Source organism: Silene latifolia, chromosome 5 (genome assembly GCF_048544455.1).
Source record: "Silene latifolia isolate original U9 population chromosome 5, ASM4854445v1, whole genome shotgun sequence".
Taxonomy (NCBI): Eukaryota; Viridiplantae; Streptophyta; class Magnoliopsida; order Caryophyllales; family Caryophyllaceae; genus Silene; species Silene latifolia.
In genome coordinates, this window is record NC_133530.1 from 82,476,332 (window position 1) to 82,489,086 (window position 12,755).

Here is a 12,755-nt window from a genome sequence, read left to right on the forward strand (position 1 = left end):
TTCAGTATATATGTATTTAGGGTATATATTTTCCAATTAGTGTAGCTAATTAGTGGAGTCAATTAAATGTGAGTATATTTAGAAAAGATTTGGCTAGAGTATATTTAGAAAATAAGAATTAGTCAAATATAACATTGAGCGCAATTTTTCAGTATTCTTTAACATACATGGGCGGGAATTTTGAGCGAGAATATTTTAGATGTGTTAATCTTTTAGTATATAGGGGATTTCTCGTATCACTTTTTTTTTTGAGTTACGAGGGAATCTGTAGCCGTTATCTTCGGTGCGCACTAGGTAAACCTTCATGTATACGTAATAGTCTGCAGCTAAGTCATTCGAGAGTGACAGACTCGAAATCTAGAAGGCAATAGCCAGCAACAGTGGCGTCGTTATGGGGGTGCAGTGGCTGCAGCTGCATCCCCAAAGATATGTAAAATTTAGTGCAGTGATAAAGCATATCAGTTCCAGTGGCTCAATGGTAAAGTGTAATTATTGAGATCTAGTGGTCCTAGGTTCAATCCCCTATTCAAACACTTATAATTTTCATTTTTTTACAATTATAAATGATGCTCCATATATTCAATAAAATTAAATGCATTTATTTCTCCCAAGTGCTACGTTTAACATTCCCCATAATTTTTTTCCTGGTGTACTAAGTACATAAATGTATTGTATTTCAGTATATGTAAGACGCTCTCACACTATAAGACCGTCAATCCGCTTATAAGCAACTTATCGATAAATGGATGGTATTTTATTGAAAAGGAGAGTCTCACGATACGATACCCATCTTATTCTGAAACTTGTGTAAATATTTCGTTTGGCCTAAATGTAACGACTCGGGGTACATTTAAATTTCGCACCCCCATCATCCAATTCCTAGATACGCCACTGGCCAGCAAACCATGTATACCAGGTAAACCACCCGAGAAAGACAGACTCGAAATCAAGAAGACAATTGCCTGCAAACCACGTATACCAGGTAAGCCACCTTAGAGTGGCAAGCTCGAAATCAAGAAGGCATGGACTCAATCCATAAATATTTCACAAGATTGCTCTTGGGGAGGTTTGAACCTAGGTCTTCTGGAAAGTTGACCCAAGTTTTAACCCTTGAGCTCCACTCTTGCGAGCATCACATATGTTTTTACTATTTGCTATTACGTGATCTTTATCTGTCTTGGTCATTTATTTACCTTTAATTTTAGCACAAAGATCGAGAAAAGTGAAGAGGATCAATTATGTATATTGTTATTGACGGACAAGTGGATAATAGATCAGGCCAATGGAGTAAATTAGATGCGTGGAACTATATAGGAGTATGTGGACCTATTCAAACAAACTGACCGCATAAAGCCGCCAATTACCAAATATACTTTGTAGTTGTAGCTACCTATAGTTCACCTTAGACAGCTAATACTTAACACGTTTTCTTCGACTTTGATTAATTAAGGCATTTGATTACGACGAACTAGTCATCCCATGCACACCTATATATACTCTCCATTTCTTCATTTCTGAATCATATTCCACATTTTCACCTCCTACAATTATATCCTTAAATTAAACATCAATAATTCATATAATTCATAATTTTTGTACAAATCATTCTTGTCAACCATCTCCTTAAATTTGATTATTGCTAATTAATTAACACCTTATAATATTTCATTTTCAATCGTGGACTAAAGTAATAAAGATGTCAATTACTTCATTTTTTTGCTTCATATGGGTGGCTCTTGCGACCACAATGTGCACCGTGAATGCTCAATATTCACCTTTAGTGGCGGGGTTCTATAAATCGACGTGCCCGTCGGCCGAGAAGATAGTGAAGAGAGTTGTGAATAGAGCAATTGCTCAAAATCCTGCATTGGGAGCTGGGCTTATTAGAATGCACTTCCATGATTGCTTCGTTAGGGTATGCATATATATCTTGTAATTAATTTCATGTATTCGACTAAAAGTTACGGAGTATTTATTTGAACTAATTTTTTGTTTATATTCCTATGTACAGGGTTGCGATGCATCAATACTACTTGATTCAACACCCGGAAATCCAGCAGAAAAGGATAACATAGCAAACAATCCGAGCTTAAGAGGGTACGAGGTAATTGACCAAGCTAAGGCCGAGCTTGAATCTAAGTGTCCACAAACAGTGTCTTGCGCGGACATTATAGCCTACGCAGCTCGTGACAGTGCCTCAAAGCTAGGAGGCCTTAAGTACACGGTACAAGGTGGTCGACGGGATGGAAGAATTTCACTTAAAGACGATCCAACACAAAACCTTCCCGCACCTTTTTTTAATCTGCAACAAGTACAAGATAGTTTTACCAAAAAGGGGCTTTCTGTAGAGGAAATGGTCATTTTATCGGGGGCTCACTCAATAGGAGTTTCGCATTGCTCTTCATTTAACAAAAGACTTTACAACTTCACTTCTACCAACTCACAAGATCCTTCATTGGACCCTAATTTTGCAAGCATGTTGAAATCCAAATGCCCAAATATTCCCCCTAGTGTTGCTGATCCAACAATAGTCCAAGACTTTGTGACACCTAATAAGTTGGACAACAAATATTACCAAAATGTACAAAATGGTAAGGCCTTGTTCACCTCTGATCAAAGCCTTATGACTAGTCCTGTCACCGTAGGCATGGTCAGGAACTTCAATCGCCAAGGCGGAGTTTGGGCCAAGAAATTTGCAAGGGCCATGGTTCATATGGGTGCCATTGAAGTGCTTACTGGTGGTGAGGGTGAAATTAGAAAGAATTGCAGGGTTGTTAATCAGTTTTAGCGTACAACTAAAACTACAAGTTGGTAAATAACATTTGACTTGGTTGTTTGTTTAGGTTTCTTAAGTTCTTGTTTTCTTGGTTCGATTTATTCATTCTTTGATTTCAATTAAGTACACAAGGGTGCAAATTGTGAGTAATGTTATAGTTGGACAATATTTTTATGAATAAAGAATTCTTTTTTGACTCTATTTTTTTTAATGTAATCCTCTTTATTTTTTTCATATATCTTTTGTGAACGATCTCTTAAAAAATGGAGTTCATTTCTTACTAGGATCATGATAATAGGCGTCCCGGGACGATTGATACTCTTCTTATTACACTCTAGACTACCGACAAAGCTTTCTTCTGAAACTCTAACTATGACCGACAAGGTTTATACAAAAAATACTCTTCAATACTAAACGTTACATTCTGAAATTACTTATGACTCGTATGCACCACACAACCTTCCAAGATGACTTATTAACAATCCTCGATTAAATACCAATGCATTTTATCATTTCCCACCTCATAGTAACGTTGTTAATCAAACCAATAACAAGTTATAATGTCGTTTAATGAACCAAAATCGTGTTTTAAGGTCTTTAATACATTGTAAAACTAACGGAAAATCTTTTAAAACCTTATTTAAGTTGCTACATCATAAGTTGGTTTTGGTCCTATCATTTCGGGTTTTATCGGTTATCGGTTAACCTTCGGGTGAGTTCAGATCGATTTTGGTTAAGCAAATTATCGGGTTTTATGAAGACAGTTTTCGAATAAGTTGGGTTGGTTCTTCGGATGGACAACTTTTGCCAATTCTACCAAAATTCAACTTAAAACTTTCATTGAAGTGGTTGCAGTATTTTGGTCAATTTTGATTTCCAACAAATCTAGTTACCAAAATGATGTAATGTTTCAAAGTACTTAACTCAATTAAGCACATGAGAAACAATTCATTATAAAGTAGATATGTTAGTCAAAAATCAAAAACCCTTTTGATCACGAATAACTTTTATCTATACTCTTCACAAGAGATCTTTATAATGGATAATATTTAGAAGAAAATTCAAATTTTGTCTTTAGTTACGATGTTTTAATGGAGATTTGAACTAAAATCGAAATGATATCGTATATAAATTGTGGTGAAGAAATAGAATGATGCGAACGATGCGACAACGGAATGATGAAAACTAACATTTATCGTTATAATAATACTTGTAAACAAGTATAGCATTTACATAGTGACCTCTACCCAACTATGATAAATGATTCCAAGATCCAAATTCATATTAACTTGGGCACGGTGTGGCCGATTCATCCCTTATCAATATAACTCGGTAGATTAACTCTTTAATCGATTCTACTTTTAGAACTCTTGGTCGATAACATTACATTAACATTTATCTTTAGCCCAAAACACATCCGATAAGGGCACGGTGTGGCCGATTCATCCCTTATCAATACTTTTGTTGAGTTCAACCCAAATTTCGAATAAATGTGTCCATGATCCAAATCCACATCAACTTGGGCACGGTGTAGCCGATTCATCCCTTATCAACATGAATTCGGTGGATAGACATTTATCACCCACTTCCCCTACGTAACAAGGTTTGTACCCCGGTGTGGCCGAGCGCACTCCCTCATGAAATAGGTTTTCATGGTTTCTACTTTTTGGTAAGGCTAAGTCTCAATAGTTTATTTTAGCGAGAGGTCATGTCAATTTATTATCTATCACGTTTTAAGTGAACTAAAGCGGTGAACTACGATAATTGTAATTGACACGGTCGATAAACTCGATTTAAAATGCATGTTTAGTTATGGCGATTTAGCGATGCATGCAACATATAAATAAAATGAAAAGTATAAAAATAAAATCCTAGTATGGCCTTCCTAAAATAGTAAATCTAATAAACTATTACAAATTCGGAAACCAACTCCTTTGGTCCCTTGAACTTCGGTCTTGGCACACATTTCAAAGCAACACTTTCTTTGATGGATCGCCTTCTTGAGTGGCACCGTCTTCAAGGATCTCCGGAATAAATAAATTACATAACAAATTACATAATTTCCTATTATACATTTGTAATTAAAAATAAAATAAATCTATTAAATTACAAAACGGTGATACGAGATCATAATAAATTACAACCGAATCGATATTCCCATATATTTCGGGTAATACCAATTAAAAACTAAGGCCATACTAAGTAAAAATTACATAATTCAAAAATTACATAAAATAAAATTATGACAATCATAAATAAAATGCAGCATTATAATATGTATGAACATGCCCAATTTTATGCCAAATCGCCTTTAAGGAGCCATTATCGTATATTAATCGGTTTTTACGGATTTGCGTGATTCAACCTTTTAAAATCACAATAAATTACATAAAATCATATTTATGTACTAGTTAATTACCCTAACCATCTTAGGACTCAAAATTAGTCTCCACTAACATATTGACAATAATTAAATTATATTTCTTAATATTGTTCATAAAAGGACTTAAAATTACAATATAATGCCATAAACTTCAAATAAAACATAAAAATTTCAAATAAATTTGAAATTTGAAATTTTAAACTCATGAACATTCTGGAAAAAAAAATACCATGATACTCATAATGCTCAAAAACATAGGTTAAAAATTTTCAAAAATTATCGAGAAAAACAATGTTGCGGTTTCTCGGATTTATCAATTATTACCATAAAAATATGAGAAAAATTATTTTTATAAACTTTTCAATTTTAGATCTGAAATAAGAGATAAAATGCAACATGTGACGTTTTTCCTTAGTCATGAAGTATGTTTTAGCAATTTTTACTAATTAAAGTCACTATTTATGTGATTTTTCATCAAAAATTCATAAAGACTTCATTATAGCCAATTATTTTACACACATCTTGTAAAATTTCATTGACAACATACTAAATTTCTATGACCAGATTCGAAATATAACTCATATTAACTAATTTTTCCATTTAAATTCAATTTTATCTTGAAAGATCCAAATTTCGAGCATAAGAACTCATAAAATTATGAAAATTTACAGGTCATCTAAATATAATATATGTGAAAACATATCAAAAAACCACTGGAAAAAACGAAGTTAAGCTAATTTTAGTCCAAAAATGACATTTTTATCATAAAATCACATTTTAATGCCATTATAATATAAAATGAACAATAAAAATCCATAAATTAATCAAAATATCCTAAATACATTTTAGGACCAGAAACTTTAACATGCATAATTGATTTCGTGATATATCATAATAAACACAAATTTATAAGTTTTGTTTGTTAATCGTATAACTCGGAAAAACAATAACCGATTTGCATGTAAACAACCTAAGGCTATGATACCACTTGTTGGAAAAAATTAATCTCATTAATTTACGTATTGATATATGTTAAAATTTAATTAGTCATAAAATAAATTGTTGATCTTATGCATGCAAACTAAATAAGAAGAGATAAGAAAATCGATTTCTCACCATCTAAATTTCGGTCATTTATGGGCACCAACAAGATCTCCTTCTTGTTAATTCTTGAGTTTTCCAATAATTGATGAACATTCATGACTTCAAAATAGAAGCCCTCCAATAAGTAGCACCCAAGACTATCCCAAAATCCCACAAACTAACATGTACTAGATATTTATAATGTGGTTTACCTTAAAATCGATTACTAATACTCATATACTACTACTAGTATTATTAGTGTTTGATTTGTACAAATTAGATTCATAAAAATGAATTTTATGAAGAACAAGAGAGAGAAGGTAGTATTTTTCATAAAACATAAGAGAGTGGAAAAATTGAGAGAAAAATCTCTCAATTATACACACCAAAAACCGGTGGGTTAGGGGGAGTAAAAGGACCCCTTTCCTTTTTCCTTTTTGTCTTCACAAGACAAATTGTGTAAGCCTTTGTCCATAGTCATGTCACTATCAAGCATATTAAACAAATGAATAAGACAAATGGAAAAAGACAAAACTTCTAACATTGCCCACCAATTTTCGGTTTATATGTGTAATATGGAGTCCATTTTATTTTTGTCAATACAATACAATTGTATGTCATGTTACATGTGACATGTCTTATGTCATGTTTTAATTTAAAATGCATATTTAACAAATTAAATATCATTTACAAATTAAATAAATCACATTTAACAAATTGACTAGTAATTCAAAATTACTTTCACATAAAATGGTCATTTAAATACTAGTTAGTATAATTCACAACATCTTGTAATTATGACTAACTTATCATTCTCATCTCGCGTGTTTCGCAAACACCGATTAATTTTAGTAATATAACTTCTTAAATTACAAAATAAAATCTTATTTAATCACATTATAATAAGATGTCATTTTCTCTCTTATGATAATAATTTGTTCAATTTTAAGGAATTAATTAATCAGACGACATACAATTAATTAACCTTTTCAATTAAGGGAATCGTCCTTTAGGTGTGACCTCAAGGGATCAATTGATCACCACCGTCGCACGACAATAATGTCAAACTCTAGCCTTGACCAATCATTACCCGATATGTGTGGACCAGTTGACTATATATGTAATGTATCATCCCTTTTGTATTCTTCGTATGAGATTTAAATATGTGATCAATATGATCGACAATTGTGATCACATTATTGTCGGGGACACTTACTCCAACACCCTCTTCCCTCTCGGGAAAGGTGGCGCCGCCTTCTCCCACCTTCTTTTCGCAGGTGATATCCTTGTCTTTGGGAGAACCTCAGACAAGAATCTTTGTGCCCTTCAGGACACCATCCTCTCTTTCTGCTCTAACTCTGGTCAGAAGATCAATTGCCTTAAGAGTAAAATCATTTTTTCCAAGAATACCCCTCTCTCTGAGATTACTCTTTTCGAAAATGCTCTTGGCATCAAAAGAGCTAGCAATCTCGAAACCTACTTAGGGTTCCCGCTCATGGGCAAAAAGCCTAAGAGATCCGACCTTACCTTTATAGTTATCAATTTACAGGCCAAACTCGCTAGCTGGAAAACCCGCTACCTCTCTAGGGCAGGCCGAACCTGCCTTATCAAATCCACCCTCAATGCCATTCCTGCCTATACTATGCAATGCATCCGTCTTCCCTCCTCTATCCTTCATGACATTGATAGGGTCACTAGGAACTTCCTTTGGTCCAGTGAGTCTGCTAGCAAACTTCACCTCGCCAACTGGGACGTTGTCACGCTCCCCCTCACTCTAGGAGGCCTCGGCCTCAAGGCCTCTAAACCTCTCAATGACGCCCTCTCCATGAAGCTAAGTTGGAAACTCCTTCTTGACAGATCGTCCTTTTGTTCCAAAGCTATCCACAGTAAATACCTGTCACCCTCCCCCCGGTCCTTCTCCTTTGGTTCTCATATCTGAAGAAATGTTGGAATCGGGTGGGCCACCCTTAAAAACCACCTCTCTTGGTCAATTGGGGATGGCTCTTCCATTCGTCTCTGGGACGATAATTGGCTCGGCCTGGGCACCCTGAGAAGCGCCATTTCAGGACCGATCTCCCTCCCTTCTTCTGCGGCCATGGTGAGCACTATTATCTCGGAGGGACGGTGGTCCCTTGACTCCCTTGACTTTGTCCTTCCGGACAATATCACGCTCCTTATCTCTGCCATTCCCATCCCCTCTTCTCCTCGACCTGACATTCTCACCACCTCTCTTGCCACTAAAGGTAAATTCTCTATCAGTGAAGCTTATCACTCCCTCTCGGTCCCCGCCCACTCTCTGCCCCCCTTTGCCACAGATATGATGTGGCTTTGGAACCTCCCTACTTCCCCTCGTATTAAAGTGTTTCTTTGGCTGATTTGGTGGGACAAAATCCCCAATAAAGCCTCCCTTTTCTCTAGAAATATCCTCCACTGCCATTCTTGCACCCTCTGCCTCAATACCTCTCTTCCTGAGTCCTCCTTTCACACTCTCCGAGATTGTAGCTTTGCATCTAGTGTCTGGGCTCGTCTTGACCCTAACTTTGACTTTACCACCATTGACCTTAAGCGCTGGATCTTTGATAATTGTACTTCTAGCCGACCCCATTGGAACACTCTCTTCTCCTTTTTTATCTGGCGCATCTGGCTTAGACGCTGTGACATTATTTTCTCCCGCGCCCCCCCCCCCCCCGCCCCTGGCCACCTTCTGTAACTCTGTCTTTTCTCAGGCCTTTGCCTGGACCTCTGCTCATGACCGCCTTATTGCCCCTTTGTCTACCACCTCACCTGATGTCTGTCGCTATCCTGTTAGCTGGGCCCTCCCACCGTGTCACTGGCTAAAAACCAATGTTGGCGCGGCCCTTTCCCCCTCCTCCTCCTCTGCTAGCTTAGGGTGTGTCACTAGAGATTGGACCGGTACGTGGGTTTTGGGTTGGTCTTCTCGCCTGTTTTCCCCCAACCCGTTTCTTTGCGAGCTCCTGGCCATTCGTGATGGGATTAGACGGTCTAGTGGTCTTGGGTTTGATGTCTTGATTGCTTCTGATTGTTTGGACGCCGTTTCCTCTATTCTTCGGACTGATGCCCCCTGTGGCCCCTGTGCTAATATTATCCTTGAGTGTAGGGCACTTTTGCAGGATTCACCCCGGTTGAAGCTGGGTTTTGAGAGAAGATCGGCCAACCGTGTTGCAGACTCCATAGCCCGACTTTCGCTTCTTGATACTAGTCCTTCCATGGGTTGTTTTGAGTGGGACTGCGTTCCCTACTTTTTATCCGAACTTTGTATTTCTGATATTGTTTTGGCATTTACGCCTCTTTCCCCCGACACCCCATCCACCTTCCACCCCCCCCCGATGTAACTGAATTTGTCCGCTTTTAATTTAATGTTCATTCTATCCAAAAAAAAAATGTTAGTGTTAGAATGTATACATACAGTATATTCTATATATAGGTACACGCAGTAGCCCAATCATAGCAAGAATGAGTAGCATGGATGCAAAGAGGTTTTAGTGTTTTATTTCGTGTTCCACCATATGTGAAAAGAAGAGATAGTAAAATATAAAATGACCTACAAAAATGAAAATGGAATACAGAACGAGCTTAATTTATTAATTCAACAATCCTCATTAATTACATTGATTTAAATTCAATATTCAATCTTATACTTGTTAAATCGGTTGGCTCCAAGATCGGGTCATACAGGTCACGGGTTCGGTTAGGGTCAGAATACGGGTCAATAAATAATTTCTAATGCCTTTTTTAACAATTTTTAAAATAAAAAAATATTTTTTAAAAATGTTACATATTTAAAATTAATATTTTAATCATATTCAATATTTACAACAATTATATTGACATAATTATATTTTTCTAATATTGAGCCAATTGGTTGACTCGTTTGGGTCGGCTCTCGGCCCTGAAATAATGGGTCATTTCGGGTTCGGGTCAAACGGGTTGTCGGATCAAAATTTTCGGGTCTTGGTCCTAAAAAATGGGTCGAATTTACGAATCGGGTCAGAATTTAACAGGTCTATAAGAGCATCTTCAATGGTTTGGCTTAGAGACTTGCTTGCAATTTCATAAAATTACAAGCTAGTAGCTCAACCTTTGGAGTTGATCATGTAGACTAGCTTTGCCCAAAAATTTTTAAACTAGAAGCTCCATGGAGCTACTTGCTTAAATAGACCCACAAGTGTAATTTAACCAATAGGAAAATAGTGATCATATTAATAAAGTTTTAATTTTTTTTTTTTGGAAATTGAATAAATAAATAGAGTATATTAAGTGGGTCCAAGTAAGCTAGTAATAAGTTGCTAAACCATTGGAGTAAATTCTAGCTATTGTAGCTTAAGAAAATGATGTGACAAAGGTTACCGTTCAACTAGTTTACCATTATAGATCTAGTTACACATTAATTGACGCCAACAAGTTGCAGTTCATGACTTCATGGTACTCCGTATAAAACAATGCAGGATAAAAAAAAAAAAGTTTACGTGCGTTGTTGCTTCTGTTTTTCTTCGGCTGAAAGTCTTTAAAATGCAACAAAAAAAATATGTACATGGGCTGCTGCTCCATTTTTATTCACAAATACTATCCTACAACCAGTTGTATAATAGCATTATACAACTGCCTCAAAGTTGTTGAGCTATTTTACAAGTTATTGAGCTATTTTACGAAGTTATTGAGCGTAATAATTATTCTGTTAATCTCAATAACTTTGTATCATAACTCGATAATTTTGTTAATAAAGCTCGACAATTTTGTAACAACGCTCAATTACATTGACTAAGTTGTATATACAACCAGTTGTATAATACATTAACTGATTTTTACATGTCATGTAACCAGTCTTTAGTTTCAACAATTACTTTGACTTTCTCCTTTATCAATTGCCAGACCATATACCGATATTAATAATCAATACTCCGTAGTAAGGTTTGAGAGTTCTTGAGCATGTTTTTACAAGTATTCCTACGTACATATATTCGAGATCCGAGATCGAAAAGAAAATTAGAAAATTAGGTTTCCTCGAAAAAGAATATTATTATTACCCGCAGGAATCAAAAAAGGTTAATGACATTTTAAAAGCATTAAAATAAGTTGACATGGAATTTGAATAGAGAATCAACAAATTTAAATTCAGCATGTTATTATTGATTTCTTTAACTACAATGTTGATTGTTGACGATATTCACTATCAAAAAAATAGATTAATTAACTTTATATAATACTCTGTATAAGAAATTAAGAAGTACTATATGTGATATCATTTGCCTTAATATCTCATTGTCTCATAAGTCATAATAGAGTCCTGAAATCCAAGCACTTAGACTTAGATCAAATAATAAGGGTTCTTCTAACTTAAATAGAGATCTTAAATTCGAGTCCTGTAAGCACACCAGTGTTGAGATAAAGCGTTATCACCTTAACTGATCTTTGCTCGGCTCGAATCCCGACTAAATCAGATGGTACACTAAAAAAAATGATTTGAATAGATAGAGTATACGTAAAAATGCATTTAATTAATTAAGAAAATCGATCTCAACATTATCCATTAAGATTAAATAATCGATAAGTTGATAGAAAATGGCATTTTAATAGAGTAAGAAATGAGAAGCAGCCAAAATCTTACAACCTCGGAGGCGTGGAGAAATAAATGAGATGCATTTCAGTATATGGACCTATTCAAACAAACACAAAATAGACCGTATAAAGCCGCCAATTACCAAATACAATTGTAAGCTGTAGCTACCTATAGTTCGTCGTTCGACAGCTCACACACTTAACACGTTTTCTTCGACTTTGGTTTACTACGAACTAATCATCGATCCCATGCACACCTATATAAATAATCCTCATTTCTCCATCATATTCCACATCCTACAATTTCATTAAACATCAATTGTTGATATAATTCATAGTTTCATATATACTGATCATTTTGAATAGCATCTACTTGAATTTGATTGCTAAGCTAATTAATTGACACCTTATAATATTTCATTTTCAATCGGGAACTAAACTAAAGTAAGATGTCGACTTCATTTATTTGCTTCATATTGGTTGCTCTTGCGACCACAATGTGCACCGTCAATGCTCAATATTCAACTTTAAGGGCAGGCTTCTATAAATCGACGTGCCCCTCGGCCGAGAAGATAGTAAAAACAGTTGTGAACCGAGCTATTGCTCAAAATCCTGCATTAGGAGCTGGCTTAATTAGAATGCATTTCCATGATTGCTTTGTTCGGGTATGCATTTTTATCTACCAATTAATTATTTCATCTAAAAGTTTTTCAATGGATATGTCTTTGCAAAGTAATAAAATCAATTTATTTGAACTAATTTTATGTATATATATATATATATATATATATATATTTCTATGTATAGGGTTGTGATGCATCAATACTACTTGATTCAGCACCTGGAAATCCAGCAGAGAAGGATAACGTAGCCAACAATCCGAGTCTAAGAGGGTACGAGGTCATTGACCAAGCTAAGGCCGAGCTTGAGGCTAAG

At 35.4% G+C, this 12,755-nt stretch overlaps 1 protein-coding gene across 1 annotated transcript; it reads left to right on the plus strand.

Annotated features, from left to right (window-relative positions):
* The first annotated feature begins 1,669 nt into the window (after nt 1-1,669).
* On the plus strand, nt 1,670-2,933 carry LOC141656195 (peroxidase 5-like). The gene is made up of 2 exons (XM_074463048.1): nt 1,670-1,915; nt 2,012-2,933. The coding sequence occupies exons 1-2, from the start codon at nt 1,697-1,699 to the stop codon at nt 2,786-2,788; spliced, it is 996 nt and encodes a 331-aa protein (XP_074319149.1). The 5' UTR covers nt 1,670-1,696; the 3' UTR covers nt 2,789-2,933.
* Nucleotides 2,934-12,755: the final 9,822 nt, after the last annotated feature.

Excerpts from the sequence above, each read along its gene's own strand:
- LOC141656195 (XM_074463048.1), top strand. The coding sequence starts at position 1,697 with ATGTCAATTACTTCATTTTTTTGCTTCATATGGGTGGCTCTTGCGACC. Across the intron at positions 1,916-2,011 it reads TCCATGATTGCTTCGTTAGG|GGTTGCGATGCATCAATACT; the intron begins GTATGCATATAT and ends TCCTATGTACAG.